Genomic DNA, 21705 nt, shown 5'->3' with positions numbered 1-21705 from the left:
GGGACGGCGGCCCCCATCCCGCCGCTCAGGAGGAGGAGGCTGAGGAGAAGCGGGAGGGAGGTGGAGCGCTGCTGCTGCTGCTGCTGCGCGTACATCCCCATCCTCATCCTGGGGCTCCTCTCTCTCTCTGGTCTTCCTGTCTGTGTTTGTGTCTTCTCTCTGTCTCCACTCTCCTCTTCTCTGATCTCGCTCACAGCTCGGGAAGCTGCTGAGAGGTGTGCAGATAGACTGTGTGTGTGAGTGTGAGTGTGTGTGAGAGAGAGCCAGGCTGTTAGGATACTGAGCTGTGGCTGTGCGCAGAGAGATGGGGAGAGAGAGAGAGAGGGAGAGAGAGAGAGAGCGAGAGAGAGAGAGCGCAGGCTGGCTGATGGTGTGGAGGCTGAGAGATGCGGGAGGAGAGCGGAGAAGGGGAAGGGGAGGGGGAGTGACGACAGGTGACGACACACACACTCCAACACCTCCCCACCCACCCAACCTCTCTCTCTCTCTCTCACACACACACACACACACACACACACACACACACACACACACACACACACACACACACACACACACACACACACACACACATGGTGCACAGAGTGAGGAGTCCTCATTTAGAGTCTCATCATCCATAACCTCTCCTTGGAGCCGGGCTTCCAAGGAGGCAGGAGACGAGGGGGGGGGGGGGGGTTCGAGCAAGTGGCTGCACTCAGGGAAGAGAGGGGTGGGGTGGGGGGTAATGTGGTGGTGGTGGGGGGGGGGGTGAGGGAGAAAATCCTCATCAGCTTTGCCTCGAAGATTAGCTGCTTTCCAGTGATAACAGGCGGCTTTACCACAGTCTGGGGAGACGTGCTCCTCGTGCCCCGCCTCGCTCTGCTGCCGCATGCTGCTGTGGAGGGTGATGGAGGTGAAGGTGCTTCTGTGTCTGGATGGATGATGTGAGTTTATAGAGCAGAATGACCAATCTGCCAGAAAGGTCAAAGACGATCGTAGGTTATGTCATTATAACCAAAGTTATATGACCACCATCTTTTGCCCTCTGGTAGGTTGGTGGCTTGGTTTGCCACCAACCTCATTACCCACCAACCACTGACTCAAAATGCACTTCAGCCAATCCGGTGATACCTGTCTGAAACCCCAGACAACGCCCCGCCCCTGCCCTCCATATCCGGTCAATTCAGCTGACTGACATGAGAGAGGAGGTGCAGGCCCAAAGACCAGAGGGCTCCGATAGTGGTCATATACCATTGGTTATAATGACATAACCTACGTTATATTATATTCCCACCATTTTTCAACCCTCTGGTAAGGTGTAGCAAGCTGGAAGGTGTGCGGGGGACCACGGCTAGCCATCGGAAGTACACAGTACCCAAAGCTAACCCTCGAAGACGGGAGACCAACCAGGCAAAGCAGGCGACTCCCAAGTCTGCCCTGGTGAGCCAGACAGCTTTCACAAGTCTGCGAAGCAGAGATGGTTACAAGTCATTTGTTGCAAGTTCAAGTCAAGTCTCAAGTATTTGAGCTCAAGTCCAAGTCAAGTCTCAAGTCTTTCAGGGGCAAGTCCAAGTCAAGTCTCAGGTCTCTTATGGATGAGCGTTATATCATCTGCTGCATGCCATCCAGTCTGCTTAGAACACTAAGGAATTTAAAGCATGTACTGTATTATCCGCACTCCTTTATCTATTAGCATACAGCCTGCAGTTGATTGGATGATATTAGTAGACATTTCCTTAATGGTAATGCACCGAAAAAAAATTAAAAGAAAAAAGAAAAGATTGTTCACAAGTCCCAAACCTTCAAGTCCAAGTCAAGTCTCAAGTCTTTGAGGACGAGTCTCAAGTCAAGTCTCAAGTCACTGTGTGTGCGACTTAAGTGCAACTCAAGTCTCAAGTCCAAGTCCCCATCTCTGCTGCGAAGAGACGGAGCATCGGGGAGAGGTCGCACCATGCACACATCCAGCTCATCCAAGGGACCAGCGTACATGAGGGCTGTCCCAGATGACAGTGACCTATCAGAGGACAACATTCTCTTTTAGACGCATAGGAGTCGATACTAGAAGGGCAAAGATCCATGAAGTTTCAGCAGATCCCGTAGACGAAGCCAATGTATTGGCTGTGAACAAAAGTCAAGTAGGTCCGCTGAATTGACGAGATATAGGGCAGGCGGGGGGTTTCTGTGGTTATATTCGGACAGGTGTCACCAGATTGCTTGAAGTGCATTTTGAGTTGGTTGGCAAATGAGCTTCTACCAGAGGGTGAAAGATTGTTGATTCATTAGGGGGCTTCCTGGTTGCGACTGATTAACTGGATCTTAGTGATCAAAAGTGGATTATTCCACTAAACCAGTGGTTCTCAACGAGGGGTCTGGGGGCCACCAGGGGTCCTTGAGAGGGTTCTAGAGGGGCCCCAGCAAACCAATCAATTGTTAAACTTCCCTATTATAATTTACAAGAAGTTAACACAATTAGAAAATGTAGAAGAATGGCTGTTCTGATCATAGTTTCACTGTTATCTCTCTACTTGCAAAATCAGATCTAATGAAAATGAAATAGGCTATTCTGAGATAGGCTATTCTCAGATTTGGATCATCAAATGGGGTGCCATGACCTTAATGTGAACTAAATTTGGATCTGCGATATGAAAAGTGTTGAGAATTACTGCACAAATAATAATCTATACTATAATTCCAGCAGTGTCTGTTTGTCAGTATGTCTGTATGTCTGGCAAGTGTCTGTGTGTCATATTGTGCCATATTCCAGGAGTGTCTGTATGTCTGTATGTATGTGTCCTGCCCATGACATCATCAGTAATGTCATAAGATGATTTTGGTCAATAATGATTTCACTGATGACATCACTGATGCTGTCATAGACATTGTGACATCCTCAGTGGGACAAAAACAATGTACCCATGGTGGAGGGGTGAATGAGGAGAGCATAATGTATCAATTGGGGAAGGGGAACAGGTAGATGTACCCATGGTGGGGGGGGGGGGGTGGGGGTGCAGAATCTTCAGCTGGGTGGATGTGTGGGGGGCGGGGGGGGGGGGTGAATGGGGAGAAAGGGAGGGAGAGAACGGGCACGACTGGTATCGCACTAGTAATAATAATAATAATACAAAAATATAATAATTATTATTATAATAATAATAATATGCTATGCATATTTTCTTGAACAATGGCGTAGGACTATAAGTAGGTTGTGGGTTTGCTACAGATGAGGCGCACATATTGAAGCAAGAGCAGTGCTGCTTTCCCAGCCTGTCAGCTCTCCTAAATCTCCAGAGTAAAAGCCATTAGTTTTAATGAGCATGAATCTAAGGGCAAAAAGAGGCTTCTTTCTTGTGGGCTTGCTGGCTGAAAAAGTGTTATCACCTTTCACACAGATCCAACTACCTCTCCAAACGTGGTTAGCACTGTTGCCTCACAGCAACAAGTCCCGGGTTCGAACCCCGCTCCATCCCAGGTCCTTTCTGTGTGGAGTTCGCATGTTCTCCCCGTGTGGGTTTCCTCCGGGTGCTCTGGTTTCCTCCCACCACCAAACGACAGGTATGTTGGGGTTAATACTCCTCTGTCGGTGCCCCTGACCAAGGCACTGGCAAAAGAACTGGAGTTGGTCCCCGGGCGCTGCACTGTGGCTGCTCACTGCTCCTAGTTCTAGGAAGACTCCTAGTAGAGGATGGGTCAAATGGCAGAGGATGAATTTCCCCATGGGGATAAATAAAGGATAACTTAACTTAAATTAATAACTGTTAATCCTCTTATCTGGAAATGCTCTTCCTCTCACTTTGCTTTAAAGGCAAATTCACCTAAAATAATTAAAGTATTAGGTTGATATTTGTGAACGAGCAAGGGCGAATACCTGGTTTCACAAGTGGGGGGGGGGGCACGATAAAATGTGTAGCGCCGACCCTCTAGGGGTGTCCGGCAAGATTTTTTTTTACATTTTAAAGTAAAATGCATCAATTTGGTGCACTCTGAGGGGAAGATTAAGACGCTAGATCTATGAAGAACTACACACACCACTAAATACATGCCTTTTAGACACCACCTCCTCCAACTCATCACAGCAGGTGACATGAACAAGGCATATAACAATACTGATGTAAAAGCCAGAGCCATATTGAAATCACGTTGGTTGTATTATTATTATCATTATTATTATTATTAGTGTGCTTTATTTTAAATTCAACCATGTTCACTTCCTCTCATCACTTAACCCTTTATAGAGCAGCATGCAGAGAATGTTAGAGGGGCAGGGGCTGGCAAAAACGTTTTAGTGTTTTTAGCCAGATTTAGAGGAATATCTCATTTTAAATTAACATTTGGATGATACTTGTCACAGAAAAATAACTCCACAAACTGAATAATATTAGTACAAAAGTTAAATTTGCTGTTACAATACTGTGAGTGCTGCCTTCAGGGACGGCTTGGAAAGGAGAATTTCCATACAGAGCGCCATTAGAAATGCATTCAGGGTCTGGAGAGGACACTTTTCACAGACGAGGAAATCCGTGGCAATCTTTTGGAGTAGCCTATAGCTTATAATTAGCAACTCAATTAACATTCTCAGCCATAATATGATGGCTGGTCAAACAGTAGCGTATTGAGCATGATTTTTTCAGTTTACCCACGATTTTTTCAGTTTAAAAAGTGGGGGGGACAGAATCAAGGTTTTGAAAAGTGGGGGGGACATATCCCCCCTGTCCCCAGTGGAAAATTCGCCCCTGCGAACGAGAACGACTCTCCTCTGAAGCCAGAATCCAAGGAGCCAAAACTAATCTGTGAGCTCATCAGGCAACACTGTCCCGAGCTGCTGGACAGACTGCCGGTGTGCGGAAAGATTGAGAGGATCATTTGCTTGTACTTTTACAATCCAATGAGTGTCGCCTCACAGGAGAGTTCACAGGAAATTTACCGACTTAATATCTCCAGAAAAAATCACCCTTCCAGAAAGTGCTGCTATATGTCGCCAGGGATTACAGTCAGTTCTTGAGTTACTGCTGTTTCAAGGTTTCCACTGTTCTAATGGACATTTTGAAGTCATTTGCAAAATCTTTGACTTGCTGAAATAATACGCAGATTGATAAAACACTTGAGTTTTAAGCTTTTAAACCGTCTGGCTACTGGATATTGCACAGTCAGGTTTCCTGTTAAGTAATCCCACAGGCAAAGATTTAGGAGGATTTAGATTTTGGACCCTAAAACATTCCTTTCTCCATGACTCATACTTATATTTGGGGCCCAGGCCAATTCAAGTGCCCTGCCCTGCATTTCAACCCCTGACACCAGATGTGTCGAAGATTATAAAGTTTATGCTGCAAGCAGGTGTCACCTCATAAATGACAGAAAAGCATTCTAAACTAACTCATAATTATACTAAACGAACTCATAATTAGGCTACTTCAAAGCACTTTTCGGTGAATGTCAAATTGCTAATTGCAGTCAAATTGCAATAAGTGGCAAACTTCACTCCCCTCCCCTGGCACCTAAAACAGACCATGAAAATGGTCATTAAGGTTTTTATTCTCTCTCAGCTCTTCTGAAAAACACTTTACTGAGACCATCTTGCGATGGGATTACAGCAGCTGCAACTTAAAACGAATGTGGGCCAGGGGCGTAAAATGTGTGTGTGTGTGTGTGTGTGTGTGTGTGTGTGTTTGTGTGTGTGTGTGTGTGGGGGGGGGGGGGGGGGGGGGGGATTTCATGACTGCATCTTGCAGTTTTGACACCACACACACACACACACACACACACACACACACACACACACACACACACACACACACACACACACACACACACACACTCACTCACTCACTCACAAGGTGAAAACAGTCAATTCAGTTCAGTCTCCATTATGTGTACATGAAGAAGGCTAAAAACAAGATGTTTTTCTGTATTGTAACGTCTCAATAGAGACATGTTCACAAATATTGATCAAATTATGAATTCTGTTTTAGGGTGGATTTGACCTTAACTCGCAGGTTTTGCACAACTCACAAAGTCCTGATGTACTGTATACTGATTTTAATCCAATTAGAGACCATGCATCAAAAACACAGAGCAAGAATGATAAACACAAGTGATTCATTTGTAGAAACATTCACATGTGGAACAACACTAATCACATTTCCTGAATTGACAAGGATGAAGAGAAGACCCAGAATGAATAGAAGTGGACTCTAATTGGCCAAATGAATTGCACTGCATAGCGAACACAAAGCACACTCCAGTCCATTTGTAAAGTAGAAAAGTTTTACAGGTCCTTGAAAACACCCTCTCTTTCCATCAGTCCCTCACAAGAGCCTCCAGGGTCGGCGAGTGATTCATCACCTCAATTTATGTAAGTAGGTGAACGTCTTTGAGAGCGGCGCTGTCGTCACGGCATGCCTCACATGATCAATATAAACTCTGTGGCTTTTAATGACACGTCAGTCTTATATTTTCCAGCCCCGACTCTCCTATTTCCATAATGAATCCTCGCACGGCACAGTAAACCTGTCGCCTTCAACCACTTCAGCCGTCTCACACAGCTGAGCCCAGGTAGTGCAGCAGACACATTACTCCTGCCATGGGGCCTGTTGCTGCCTGCGTGTGCTATATAGGGCTAAGGGCACTAAAGCTGCAGTGTCTCCTTTTAGAGGTAGGAGACGCTCTTCCAAAAGCAGCCAACTCTTTGCTTGCTTGTGTAAGAAAAGAAAAGAAAAAAGAAAACAGTGGCCCAGGGAAAATGTGCTTGTATCATTGGCTGCTACTATGCTACTTTTCAGAGCACTGCAAACACAACTAAACAAACCTCTTACTCCCTGATGAAGGCTCCTGTGTGAGCAGAAACATGTTGGTGTTTTTTAATCTATAGCCATGTTTAAAATAAAGGCTTTTTAAAAATTTTCTACTACAAAGACCAGTGTTGCTGTGGGATTTTTTAAGGTTTGCTCTCTTCCACTCTCCACAAAGGTTTTTTTTGCGGGAGACAAACTTTATTTTTCTATTAACTACAACTAAACAAACCTTTTCTTTTTTACATCTTAAAGTCATATTCTTGAAGAGTAGGATTTATAGATGGACAATGTGCTCTTTTAATTATTGCACCATAACTCAAAACACAAGCCTGTTTTGCTGCAATGTTTACAATCAATACACATGCAAACAAACCGTTCATGGCTTTCAAGTACTGTACATCTAGAACTATTTTTTGTGTGCTCTTACAGATATAAATTTGAAATTTCTTGTAACAAGAGCTCCGTCAATGCTAAAAGATACTTTAAAATGTAAAAAAGAAAAGATAAAAAAAGATTTGAAGGGCCCCTACAATTTTTGCATAGTATATCTTTAAATAATACAATGAGTTATGTCACACTTACAAATACTGTATCTCTTATGCAATGCTCCACTGCAGAGCTTTTGCGGTTTATAACATTGGGGAGAAGCAGTAGTGGTAAGCCTGCTTGGTGATCGATAAAGAACCAAGTGTCTTTTAATGGCCTGCTGTGATCTTAACATCAGATGAATCACCTTCCCCCTCCCTCCTCCCTTCAGCAACTCACTTTACCTCACCCACAACACAATCCTACACAGAGCAAAGATTTATTATGACAAATGACATTTTAGAGATGAACACCTGGATAACCAGCTTGCTTGCTTCAGATTACTTTGAGAGGACTTGGGCAAGCCTAGTACACGTGTGAAAATGGTACAAAATAAAATGCATCTTAATCCCGTTTTTCCTTCTATCCAGCGAGATGAGCATACTGTAAAGGATTGAGTGGAATGAGTGACAGAGGAATGGGAGGATGAGAAATAAAGCAAACACTGAACAAGATGAGTCAAACAGTTACTTTATTTATGTTCAGGTAAAAACATGAACCTGATGCAGTAAATTATTGCAGATCTTAGAAACCAGCACATGAACGATTGGGCCAGGAGAGCATACAGTGGCGCCCTCCCCTGGCCACAGACTGCAGGTGCACACCACGGTTTGTTCCAAGCCAGCAGTGCAAAAAAAAAAGAAAAGAAAGGAAAGGAAGAAAAAAAAATCAACTACAGCAAAAAAAAGAAAAAAAAGGAGACAATATAGAAAATTAAAAAAGGTAAAGCAGACATTCGCACCTCAAACAGAGTGTGAAACTGCATATAAATTTTATTCCATAAATGAACTTGAAATCCTATCTGGCCATGAAACGATAAAATGAGACCAGCCAAATGTTGTGCCCAGCTACATGATGTGTTGAGGGTTGCTCAGAGCCTGGTGCATCGAGATAACCCCACACCTCCTGTAGGGTCCAACAGAGACACACTACTCTATCAAAATAAGAGCAAAACAAATTCAGTTGTCGAACGCACTGGATACAATTCAACATTTGAGCTGAAGCTCTGTGTAATAAGTAGGCCAGAACACAATTTCAACTTGGGGTAGGAAAAAGGAAAAAGAAAAGATGCTATGCTCTCATCACTACCCGCATTCAACCAACTGCAACTCTCGCTTCCGCAACTTTAAGCAAAGACACACATAGGAGGGGAAAGCCGAACCAAAATGCAACACACAAACTGGGGCCAATATAATACAGAACAAAATGCGAACGGACAAACTGAGGGGAAAAGACATGAGAACAAAGAGCTATTCTATCAAATGTGTAGAATGAGCAAAGTCTGCAAATTTGTCTGTACAAATGATCTTTGGAGCTAAAGTGAACCTAGCTTGCTCGATGGACCCCCCCTCCCCTTCCTCCCCACCACCCAGTGACGTTTTGCACCACTCTGGGGAGGAAACATCCCTTTTTTTTAAATATCACACAGCAATGCAATTTAAAATGTCACCCAGGTTTTTTTCAACTTTTTTTTTTTAACATTACTCAACTACTGATATAAGTTTTTCCTCAGATTTTTTCTCAATTTTTTAAAGTTCTGTGAGTCATGTAACACCTTTCCTTTTATTTTTTTTTATTTTTTTTGGAGACAGGGCAGCAAATATATATCTGAAGTCTTTAAATTTTTCTGCAAGCTGCTTTCTCTAACAAGAAGGCTGTACACATAGCCTTAATGTATGTGATTACAAAAAAAAAAAAAAAAAAAAAATAGGAAGGAAGTCATGATTTCATCAGTCGCTGTAGAAGGCATTTGAATGTGGGACGTGGAGAGATCAGGAAAGGTGGAATGACTGCTGGCCCTCGCGGGCAGCGATCAACAGTTTTTCGCGCATGATCTCTATGCTGGAGTAGTCGGGCAGCTTCAGGTAGTTGACGCAGGTCATGACTGAGGGGAGGAAGTCGTCCGGGTTCTCCGTCGACTCAAATGTCTTCCTCACGATCGTCAGAGGTGGATTCAGGCTCCGGAAACCTGAAAGAAAAGAGGGCAAATATCAGGGTCAGGATCAAGCTCACTGTGACACATATTACATAATACATATTGGCTGTATATGAAATGCAAGTAATCGACCTATATAGGTAGCATTTCTAGGTAGGAAGTGACGTCAGTTGTTTGTACGGTGTCAGGATAGTCACTTTTGACCGATAGTAGGAAGCAACCTAACTGACTGGAATTGGAACACTGCTACATGAGCTAGTAGCCTAAAAGTTATAGCTAGTTTGGGAACCTGCGAGCTCATGTTTTGCTCTGGTAGATCGCATTTGCAAATTGGTCTGGCGATGTCAGGCTATTAGCTAGGCAAGTCGAGCTAAAGCTTGAAATATACAGTACATACTTCAACGTGAGCCTACAGTACGAGTTGACAGCTAGACAGTCCTATTCGCTCATTCGCCATCAGCTCAGACACACACACAGTTTCCCCTGCCACCCTCCATTTCGAGGAATTGTCTGAATGCAGGCTGGCAAGGGGAAACTGCCCCTGGCGTGCGATGCTACCCCGAGGGCGTCTGAAACAAATTATTTCTGTCACTTACATTCAAAATGAGGTACCTAATTAAGCAGGTACCTACTTAGGTAGCTAGGTGATAGACCAGTTCCTTGCATTTCATACACAGCCATTGTGTCGTTTTAAATTCCAGTGCTTGGAGGCAGTTTAAGCTGATTCAGCAATCGTTTAAATAATAGGTACCGTAAATTCCGGACTATAAGGCGCACCGGTGTATAAGCCGCACCTTCAAAGTTGACTATTTTTTTCTTATATAAGCCGCACCGGACTATAAGCCGCGGGTGTTTTAATGGTATTTTTTGTTTTTTTTTACAGTGCACACAGTGTCCGCGGTGTGGTGAAAAGAGGGCAAGAGAGGAAATTAAAACAGAAGTGGATTTATAGTTAGAAAGAGTGCTAAAGAAGAGAGAATTCCGTTTTTTATTTTTTTATTTTAGTTACTCACAGTACTATTGACCAGTCCAACTCAAAAGATATTCGGCAGTTTCACTTTGAGCTCTTGTTCCGCCGCTGTCCATCAATGGTTATGACGAGTCTCGCTGGGTACAGTACGCCAAAGCGATATCCATTGACTTTAACCTTTTCGATGATGCTGTTGTATGTTGCGCGTTTCTGTTGCACCAACGCGGAGAGGTCCTGCCGGACGAAAAAGCGCGTACCCTCCCAGGTGAGGGGCTTCTTCCCCGCAGCCTGGAGGATGAGTTGACGGTCGGGCCAGCGGAGTAGGCAGATGAAGATGGCCCTCGGTGGCAGGCCGGGGTCTGGACGTGGCCGAGGCGCCCGGTGTGCCCTGTCCACCTCTGGTGGTTTCTCGCCTTTCTTCAGGTCCAGGATGCAACACAGGATTTTGCCACGAAAGCGTCCATGTCACCAATCTCAGCTCCCTCTTTTACATTGATCAGGCGAATGTTATTTCTTTTACTCCTGCTGATTAAGTCATCAACCTGCGTGTGCAGGGTTTCGATTTGTTTTTGCATTTTATCCACTTTCGGACTCACTGTGTTGTTTTTGTCCTCCAGTGCGCTGATGCGCTTTTCCGCATTAGAAACTCTGTTCACGGTTACCTTATTTTCTTTAGTGATTGAGTGGATGGACTTCTGCACGTTTTCAAACTTGTTTTCAAGCTGCTCAAACCTCTGAGCGATGTCGGACTTAATCGATAGTGTTTCACGGAGTAAAAGTTTAGCCCAAGCCGTGTATCTCCAGCCTCCAGCAGGTGAGTCATTTCCTCATTCATGGCGGTGATTGCTTCGTCTTTTTCTTTCTGCTTACCTGTGTTGTGTTATGTTATGTTATGTTGTTAAAAGAGGGCAAGAGAGGAAATTAAAACAGAAGTGGATTTATAGTTAGAAAGAGTGCTAAAAAAGAGAGATTTTTTTTTTTTTTTTTTGAAAAAATCCATAGATAAGCCGCACCGTTATATAAGCCGCAGGGGCCAAAAAAGGCCAAAAAACGGGAAAAAAGCCGCGGCTTATAGTCCGGAATTTACGGTAACCTATTGGGCGGCTTTAGCTCAGGAGGTAGAGCGGGTCGGCCAATGACGCAAGGGTTGGCGGTTCGATTGGAAATTGGTTCGATCCCCGCTCCCTCCCAGCTGCTGTTGTTGTGTCCTTGGGCAAGACACTTAACCCTCCTTGCTCCCGATGGTGTGTAGGCACCCTGCGTGGCAGCCTGCCGCCATCGGTGTATGAATGGGTGAATGTAGACTACCTACTGATTGTGAAGCGCTTTGGATAAAAGCGCTATATAAATGCAGGCCATTTACCAAATAATAGGTAACCTCTAACGTCTGGCACAGCTACTTAACCATGTTTCCATTTGAGCTCCTTTCATGTTATAGAGTGAGTGAGTGAGAGTGTGAGTGAGAGTGTGTGAGTGAGAGTGTGAGTGTGTGTGAGTGAGTGTGTGTGAGTGTGAGTGTGTGTGAGTGAGAGTGTGTGAGTGTGGTGACCCACCTCCGACAGGCAGTCTTGGGCTTCCTGTGACAAACTGCAAGAAGAGTCTCTGCTGCTCGGCGTCAAAGCTGCTCAGCACCTCAAACAGGAAGCGCACCGCACGGCTGAGGAGAGATGGCCAACATGCAGGTCAAACACCAGCGTGTGTATGTCAATGTATATGCCGGTGCACATCTCGCTTTGGGACCGAAACTTATACAAATTGTTGATCTAGCCTGCAATGGCTACCTCATAGACGACAGAACACAGGTAGCTGCCTGGAAAAACGCATCATGCAACGCACGGCATCAAAATCAGGAACAAAGTGTTAAGTACGTGTTCCTGAGACAAAAGTTAAATAATGGTGAAATAATGTCTAAATCGTGAGTTTCCTGTCAAGAACCAAGGTGTCACAGGTTTACAGTCTCACCTGTCATGTGTGTAGCCGTGGTCCGGTCGGCAGCACTCCATCAGCGTTTTGACGTCCCACGTCTCTGATTTACTGCCACACAGCAACTGGTCCAGCTAGAGTGGAGGAGGAGACACCAGTCATTAAGGAAGACAAAAAACAAAACCACAGCTAGTGCTGCACTGACTCCCAACAACCTCCTATTAGAAAGGAATAGCAGTTATATAATATAATAATCACATCTCTACTGTGCCTGACGCACACACAGATTAACAATAAAACAAAGGGCACCCAGAACTCAATGCTTCCTTTAAACATCACTGCGCTAAACAGATTGCAGTATTGGCCGGGACCCTGTAAACCATAATGCACTTCACTGATCAGAGGGTAATGCAGTTGCATTGGGACCACAACAGCTTAGCACGCACGGCCCCTCCTCTTTATCTCACCACTATCGTGTATCATAAAACTCTCCAGATCGACTGACTACATACACACAGCTAAGCTTTAACAGTACTCAATGAGCCAATGCATCTGCGCATGGTGTCACATACCTCATTCATTCACCAAATAAATAACAATACAACGACATAAAACCGTTTTACATTAGTATTTTACATATAGAGTCAAGCTGCTGTCGTGGAATTTCCAGGTTGCCGGGGAAGATGGTAAATTAGGAGTCAACAACAAACATAGTAGGCTACTTTAACTGAGAAATAATGATCTCAGTTGAATGTCAGTTTATTCGCCTCCACGGTTATCCTCTGAGATTTTGTGCCAGCAGTATTTCTCAGGATGTGGTGTGAGAAGTGACCTTGACTGTTTCAATCTTCCTCTCTGCGCTCTCCTATCTCACTGCTTCCCAACAGCCAGTATCATTTTAAGAAGGAGGCATTGTCAGGACTTCTCTCAACAGTGATCCCAGCTGTGCTCAGACGTGTCCTGAGTACATTGACCCTTAAGCCCAATTTATGCTTCGTCTGCCGACACTTTTGAAATGGTCGCCGACAGAAATGAGGACTTGAGTCGACACTTTCAAGTGTCTGCGAGCAGTGTCTGCTACCTGGTGAAATGTCTAGTGTCGCTGACTACGTCACATAATGTCGCGCAAGTCTGATTGGCTATATAGACGGGCACGCGCGACTTCCTTGTTTTAGTTTTCGCTGAAATGAAATTAATGAGCGTGTCCCCGGTATTTTTATCAGCCTGTCCTTGATGTATGACTTCGTGAAAATCACAAAGAACACCGTGACCAACTTCCCAGAGAGAGAGGAAGTGATTGTGTGGTTGTGTGTCGTTATATGCGGCGACGTGGGTTCACTGACAGCATTCCCTCTCTTGCCTGTCTGCACTGCACTAGTTCTCTGCCTCCCTCTGTCTCTAGCGTCACGTGACCGTTGCGCCGTGGAGAGAAGCATAAATGCAACAACATGAGCGACACTTTATTTTTCGTCTGCGACCATGTGCTGAGCGACACTTTCTAATAAGTATAAATTAAGCTTTAATAGCCCTATCCTGTCTGTCTTAGTGAAAACTATTCTATAAGGATATACAATGTACAGAAAGTGCATTGTTGCCCGATATGTTTGGATCTGTTATGCTGCTCCGACACCAGATTTGGTCAAGTATAGCACGGTGGTGTGTTTTGCATTGTGTTGGGCAGGGCCCACTTTACCATCTTGCATTGGGGCCCAGTGTTGGCTCGTTACGCCACTGTAACTGATGCTGTACAGTGCAACGTTTCTTATTCAAAAATAAATGAAAATACGGAATGACTGCTGAAATGAGTTAACCGTTGGCTGTAGTTTTTCTTGTACGCTGCACAACAAATCATTAAGGACATTGAAGGGTCAATTGAGAATCACAATAACAGACAATGTCCTCACCTCCTCTGGATAGAAATACTGCAGGTGATGCAGGGGGAAGACTGACTCGAAACCTTCCCTGAACGACTCAAACTGCCTGGACACTCCTTCATTTAGAGTCCAGTACACCACCAACTAGACAGAAAGAAACCAAAGGAGAACAAATGTGATTAACATTAAGAGCCAAGAAAACAGGCCAAGCAAACCCTGTACTAATTCAAATGGAAGCGAGGTGGGTACATGTGGTTTGCGTAGCACATACCCTGAGGTACTCCTCCAGGTTGTAGATTGTGACCGGGACGTCTTTGCCCCCCTTTTTCAGCTCAATGTTGGGGAACCCTGGTAGGGTGAAGTCCAAACCCAGGTCCTCCACTGAGCAGCCGTTCATGTTCAGGCTCTCCAACGCCTGCTGTAGTGTCTCCCTCGTCTGAGGCACACAAACGAGAGAGGATGGAAAATAAATTGCGTTATGTGAATACCAAAACTCACTTAAAAGCATCCATGTTGCCAAAGGGGAGAAAACAAGATTAGCAACCTCTTAAAAACAGAATGACTAGCATAGAATATCATGAAAGTTGTCTGGAAGAACCATATAATGCAGGGATTTCCCTCGGGTTTAGGTGGTAACATTAATTAGGTGGGCGTGCCGGAGGGATAAGGAAGTTGAAAACAGAGAAGCATTTTGCAGCAAACGTAAGACTGGAGCAACAATATTGTGGCTCCTTGAACTCATTTAAAGGCATACTGCAAGGAAAACAATGCAGTGTTGCGAGTGCTGGCATTTCCTTTACAGTCTGCCAAAGAGTTTAATAGCAGAGAAAGCTATTTTATATGTCAAACATGGGCTAACAACACAAATCTCACACCAATGTCTCTCGCAGGAGTACTACTACTTCCATTTGGCAAACTGTGGGGAAGGTTTTTATATTGCTTGCACTAAACAGGTTTGTTAACCGATTGGTTTGAGGAGACCATTCCTTTACCTGTGATCGGTCCTGCTCCAGCCTCTTCTTCTGGCGGTTAATGTCCTCCAGGTGATGGATGGACTTGGCCACGCCAGGGTCAATGTTGACCAGGTCATGGGAACTGGTGGACAACTCGTGCCTTAGCATCCACTTGTAAAATGGCAGGCCCAGGGGCAGGTCCAGCTGGGGGAAGAAGTAGGAGGAGAGGGAGTGAGCGTGTGGTCGATGATGAAGGTTCAAAATGGGTATTTTTCGGTACCTGGCCAAACATGTCTATGGAGTTTTAAACCAAAAAAATGTTGTAACATATACATACAATCAGATGTCCCCACAAATCAAAGATGTCATAATTTGGAATGAAAGTCTTCGGGTGAACTTGAGCTGCAAAAATGGATACATCTCTTGCATAATGAACCAAATCAAGTACCGGTACTTTTTTTTTTTTTGCAATATTAAAAATTTATTTGACCACCATTAAGACAAATGGATTATGCTTGAAGACTCTTACTCTCTGGAAGATGCCTAAATGAAACTAACTTTGCACTGGCAGAGCAACATTTTGAAATGCTTCTGGTTTGCCTCCTGGCAAACCAGAAGCTGTGGCTGTGAAACAAACAAACTGAAAAACAGAACAAAAACAAAAATGAAAACTAGATCATGTTACCAGTCTGAAGTCCATAATGGCTTTGGCCATCAGCTTTCCTAAGAAACGGAACTTCATTTTGATTTTGGCTATGTGTGCTGGTTTGGTTGTCCTGCCGAAGGGAACAGCAAACAGTCCCCTGGAGCTGAACATGTACTTGGTTCCCTCTTGGCTTCCTGTTGGGGCAGAGACAACAAAAGGGTCAGACTAATAATACATACGAATACAGACTAAGACGTGGTCTTCCTATTCACCTTATTCTTTGCCCATACAAGGACGCTTCTGCATGACGTCATTTCATAATCGTCTTTCCGGTTTTAAACACGGAAGTGAAGTATGCCTACCGCCTACCGACTTGCCAAAAAGCTGTTTTCAAGCTAAAAACCCCCAAACTGTTTTAAAGTTTTAATATTTATCGGGTGAGAACGTAACCTATATGTGACCAGTTTATCAGAATAAGGCCTATTGGAAATCTTTAACGAGCAGCGAGGACCAGGAGCGCTGACTGTGCTGACACTGGTCGGACTAGCTATCTGTCAAACCCTACTGTAGTTAGGCTACTGGCAGTGAGAAAACACTGTCGACGTGCTATTGTAACTAACGTTAAATGCCGACCGGGTACAGCCATTAGAGCTGCCGAAAATAATCGATTCAGAGATGCATCGCGATGCTTAATAGGACGATTCTGAATCGATTAACAAATATCAAAAATCGATTATTTAAAAAAAAAATATATATATTTTTTTTTATAATCAAATAAAATAGAATGTAAGTACATGCAGTTGTTTATTTTAATTATGGATCATAATACAATGCAATTCCAAATGCACTTTTATTTTAAAAGTAGCCACACAGTGAGAAAAAAGAAAGTGAGAAAAAATAAATCATGTATTGCGGAAAAAGTGATGCATCGATTTAAGATGCATCGTATAATCGAATCGAAGACTTGTATAATCGAATCGTATCGAATCGTGAGATCAGTGAAGATGCACAGCTCTAACAGCCATCGGCTTCTCGCAGCAGTAACGTTATGAACATGTAACTGAAGTTGGCCGCAGTGTAGCTTAATTCTGAATGTTGCCAAACTTCATTCATACCGACATTTTATTTTGAAAATGGCCGCCATCTAGCGCTGAACCGGAAGAACAAATACGTTGCGTCGAACGCGGGAGAAAAAGTGGGCGTGGTAAATAAGGTGAATAGATGATCAATCTAAACGAACCCACACTCAAAGAGGTTATGTAGATTTCTTACCAATTTAGCTTGTACCTTAAACTTTACATTTCACTTTATTTTCACAATAGGAGGCTCTGACGCACTGGATGAGATCCAGTGAAAATAATTCAGTGCTACAGACATGGTTGCCAGCAGTGACAGTCTTGACAACCAAGCTGCCAAGATTACTACAAAGCTAGGACAAGGACAGCCAACAAAGGCTACAGCTGACAGTAACACATTTGTTACTAACAGAGCAGCTGCCAAATTCGAGTTTTCAACAGTAACAGCTTACTACTACAACTTAACTAAGATTACTGCTAACCCGTCACATGCTAAAAGGATTAAGCCCACTTGAAACAAGGTTGTCCAACAACCAATTATGCCAAACCTAAATCAAAAAGTCAAATGTTGAAACTAGAAATAACCGCCTGTCTGTTGTATGCCTCCGCCAAACAAGTCAAGTTGCAGTTCACATCCTTGGACAGTTTCCTTCATTCTATAGTAAGTTAAGAAGATAAAGTAAGATTTTTTGCAGACGAGTACAGAGGACTGATTTGTCACACGGTACGATGACAATCACCTGAAGCTCAATATCAGCGAAACTAATGAGCTTGTCGTGGACTACGAGAAGAACAGGAGCCCCCTGTACTGGCTGTCATCCAGGGAGAAGAAGTGAAGAGGATGGACTCATACAAGCATCTTTTGGGTCTGCAAAATTAAGTGACAGCACTTCCACCGTTTTCGTAGAATGACCCAAGATCATTTTCTCAGCTACAGTGGTAAGCAAAACAAAACAAAACTTTCTGATATAAAATTATATTATTTCATGATTTTAACCTATTACAGATTTGGGTGAAATGTTGCCATAATCCACATATACATTTTTGAGTTATGGCCAAAAACATTTAGCCAGATGTACTGAAATTCCTTCAAGGCATTCCTGAGATATAGCGCTTACGAGAGTGGGACGGACGTGACCGTTGATGACCACCAAAATCTAATCAGTTCATCCTTGAGTCCAAGTGGACATTTGAGCCTAAAGTCCTTTCTGAGATATGGTGTTAATGAAAATGGGACAGATGGACAGATGTACGGACCTACGGACAACCTGAAAACATAATGCCTCTAGGCACGGCTGTCCCTGGCGGAGGCATACAAATGACGTCTTTATCTTCCAATTCAATGATGAACTGTTGAAACCAAACCATTTAACCATGTAACTTATTATACACTTGATCAAAATGACTTCCACCTCCAAAACTGACACACATCACAAAACTGTACAGTGTGTGCGCGCAAGTGACTGAGGGATGTGACAGAAGGGGCCGAACACACCATACGCCAATCCTACGCTGAAGCAATGCAGCACGGAGGCAGTTTCATTTCGGCGTCCTTGTTAACAGGCGAGACCGATCACACCAGCCGCAGCGCTTTGCCTCGCCATGGCACGCTGAAGTGACGCTGCACCCGTCTATTTTTCAAAGGCTCCTGCTGGAAGCTTTCGTGAAGTGCTGCTTCTGAGGTGCTTGTGGTGTGAACAAAGCGTAAGACCCTTTCACACATGTAGCTTCTTCTACTAATCTTCTGTTTTGGGAGCATGTGTGTATTCTGGAGAAGTTGAAAGAGCAATTTCCCTCCTCAAGACCAAGTGAAATGTCCAGGAACCTTCACTTGACATTTGTGAAAGTAGTGTACAAAACCCATTAAGATTCCCCTGACAAATGTGCAAAAGCACAACAGCAAAACAGTCTTGCATAATATGCTTTCATGTAGAGCACACGAACCAATCACAACAGACTCTGGGATGATGCATCTCTTTCATTTGTTTGGAGCACTAGACTTGAAAATTGTTTTCAAAAATGTCTGCTACAGATAGCAGGGAGCAGAGTGTGCTCAGTTCTCCATGGCATGAGAAAGGTTATCTTGTAGTTGATGCACACAGCAGCCGAGGAAGCAAAGCAAATATTAGAAAAGAACCAAAATGCTTGCTCTATGCTTCAGCTATAAGATAGCCGTTTCCAAACGCCCAACTAAATTAGTTCAAATCTGATGTGTGTCTAGCCTGAGGGTTAATTGTTAGAAGGGATGGGTGCGGTACCTTTAGGGTTGGGCAGGGTGACCTCTTCACCCCTCCACAGCCCAAGGTCGGCCCGTTGGAGCTCCTGGGACACCAGAGCGTAGAATTCAAGAGTGGGGCCCAGACCTGTGCCCACCTAAGAGAACACAAAGAGTAAGGATCTGTCCTCCATACTTATGTCAAATACTTTGTTCAAATGGCCCTTCGGCACAAAATGAGCCAGAATCCAAAAATAGGTCATATTTTCTCATTTGCATTCCAGGCTGATAATGCTGTAGAACCCTCCCCTAAACTGCATTTTCAATTTTCCACTTTTCTTTTCCTTATCTTTCTAAAAGGGCCAAGAAAAGGTAAGGGAAGCAAGAACATCTTGTACACAATATGCAGCCTTATGTCTATATTAGAGGTGCATACATATTTAAGCGTACCACTCAATTAAAATTCATTCATGCCACATAGTATTGGTATATTATTATTATCATTAAAGGATGGGTTTTCCGTGGGGAATATGAATATATATTAAATCTCACGCCCCTAAGGTTTTCGAATCCGTTGAAATTTTTGAAATTGGATATTCACTGCCAGAGATATCAAGCATCTCTCACATATTTTTTGGGCCAGCCGACGCGTTTCGCGTCATCTGGCCTAAGTCCGCCTTGCGGAAGTCGTGCACCTATGAACTACAACTGTTGTTGGCCATGGTCCCGCCTCTAGAGGTCCTCCACGCCCCTTCAGAGGCCTTGACCAAAACAAAAACGCAGCCATCTTGTCAACCGCCTAGCCTGCTGTAGCTAATATTAGCTTCCCATAGTTCCTTGCAAAGAGACCATTATCTCGGGAACGGAAGCACTAATCGACACGGGACTGGCGGCATTGGAAAGCTCGTCAAATTTTACATCTAGTAGTAGGTGGGTTGAAGTAACGAAATCAACGCTGAGCAATGTACCCGTTTTTACACATTTTTACAGAAAATAGTTACAACATCAGATGCGCGTAACTCCTACGAAAATGCCTTAAAATGCATGAAAAATTTTTTATGAAGACATCTCCCGACATATATACTACCGTTTACATTTGGTGCAATTTGGAGGCAATTGATTTTCGATTTATTTTCGATTTATTTCTTCTTCTCTCCATGTCTTCTCTCCATGTCTTCTTCTTCTTTGAGTTTTATGGCGGTTGGCAAACATATATGTGCATTACCGCCACCTACTGGAGTTTGATATCAGCCAAACGCCTGAGGGGTGGGCATGGAAACGAAGGCCACGCGAGCCCAGTGCATTGTGGGAAATGTAGTATTTCGAGTCCCCGCACCCCCCCCCCCACCACCCCCCCCCCCCCCCCCCCACACACAGAGTGGATTTCTGGTGATATCTCAGGCTGTAAACAACCAATTTCAAAAATTTCAACGGATTCTAAAACCTTAGGGGCGTGAGATTTAATATATATTCATATTCCCCACGGAAAACCCGGCCTTTAAGGGGGCAAGTGCTTCTGCTTCATTTGATCAAAATATGCACAAACAATTGTGTATCAATCCTCAAATCAAATAAATCAATCAAATAAAAAAGTGCAGAATCTTCATTTAATTCATTCTTACATTTTTCAGCATTTTCATGTTGGCTCGCCTACCAGTGTCACACCAGCAACAATAAAATATAAAACCTTGTGGTCATGATAAGAATACAATCCACATTGATGAGCAAGTGTTCATAACATAACAGTTTTGTCAAAGAACAAACAAAGCCACTCATCAAACATGAATAAACACTACTTACTCTTCCCCCCCAAAAGTGACAGTGATACTATACATTTTACGTACTCAAGGCAGAATTGCCTCAATCCACATGATTTTTGGTTCTCTGGCTGGCTTGCGGGAGCTGCTTTGCCTCCCCTCTTCTCTAAAGACTGACACCTACATGTAATATTGACACTACTGGCTGTTTGCTTCGCTAAGATTTAATAATCGTCAGCACACTGCAGACATTTTGTCTCCTGTCTGAAAAGCATTTTATAGCTGCACAGCACAGCTCATTAAAAGCAGCGGTATCTGGACAGCTTCATTTGTCTAAACTGAGTACAAATGCTTGGGAGCTGGATCGGCACAGATTCTGATACCAATGAGTGGTGCACCTCTAGTCTGTATTCTGAGTACTGCGCAGGACTGAATATTGTAGCATACCTCATTCTCATACTGGATCTCCAGCATGGCCCTGGAGCTGCCAAGGTCCTGCATCACAGACTCAGCCTGTTTGAGCAGCTCCTCACGGTTTATCGTCCTCTGAAAACCAGACAAGAGAGGGAATGAATAGGGGCGGTTCAATTTGAAGATTTTGTCCATGTAAACAGCATATTCCTTTTTAAGTAATCCAAATTAGCTGTCCAGAATATGACAAAAACGAATAGCAGGGACTAGGGGTGTCACGGTACACAAAAGTCACGGTTCGGTACGTACCTCGGTTTTTGGGTCACGGTTCGGCACGAATACGGTACAACGGAGAAAAAAAGCAACAAATCCAAAATTCTGTTTTTTTCCCTTTGAATTTTTCTGAATTCTGTGGTTTGCTTTTTACCCTCATTTTACCATCAGAAATAGTGTCTAATAAGTGGGAATGAATAAATGTCCACAATTTAATAAGATCTAGCCAATCCACACAAAAAGGTTTTACTATTCAAAGTGTGGGGTGCACCTCCCTCTCAGATGTCTGTATTCCAGCTGTTTGACAGGGCAAAGGCAT

At 43.8% G+C, this 21705-nt stretch overlaps 2 protein-coding genes across 4 annotated transcripts in view; both read right to left on the bottom strand.

Annotated features, from left to right (window-relative positions):
• dner (delta/notch-like EGF repeat containing) overlaps positions 1-17 on the bottom strand; it is a gene marked incomplete at both ends in the record, with an annotated part of 69006 nt that extends 68989 nt beyond the window's left edge. The window contains one exon of the mRNA XM_083636614.1: positions 1-17. This exon is cut by the window's left edge and continues 232 nt beyond it. Within this exon, the coding sequence (XP_083492740.1) occupies positions 1-17 (17 nt within the window).
• Positions 18-7817: 7800 nt separating this feature from the next.
• Positions 7818-21705, bottom strand: part of trip12 (thyroid hormone receptor interactor 12) — a 59680-nt gene continuing 45792 nt past the window's right edge. For all 3 annotated transcript variants that reach the window (XM_083637821.1, XM_083637820.1, XM_083637819.1), the window contains 9 exons: positions 21150-21248; positions 18989-19103; positions 15694-15848; positions 15048-15212; positions 14327-14491; positions 14086-14199; positions 12221-12315; positions 11812-11915; positions 7818-9321 (listed from right to left, as the gene is read on the bottom strand). In XM_083637821.1, coding sequence (XP_083493947.1) covers positions 9125-9321; positions 11812-11915; positions 12221-12315; positions 14086-14199; positions 14327-14491; positions 15048-15212; positions 15694-15848; positions 18989-19103; positions 21150-21248 — 1209 coding nt within the window. In that variant the 3' untranslated portion in view covers positions 7818-9124. The remainder of the gene's footprint in view (positions 9322-11811; positions 11916-12220; positions 12316-14085; positions 14200-14326; positions 14492-15047; positions 15213-15693; positions 15849-18988; positions 19104-21149; positions 21249-21705) is intronic.

The sequence above is a fragment of the Poromitra crassiceps genome (assembly GCF_964638095.1).
Source record: "Poromitra crassiceps genome assembly, chromosome: 5".
Lineage (NCBI taxonomy): Eukaryota > Metazoa > Chordata > Actinopteri > Beryciformes > Melamphaidae > Poromitra > Poromitra crassiceps.
Note: the sequence above shows the minus strand (reverse complement) of the source record. Positions and strands in the feature narration are given on the sequence as shown.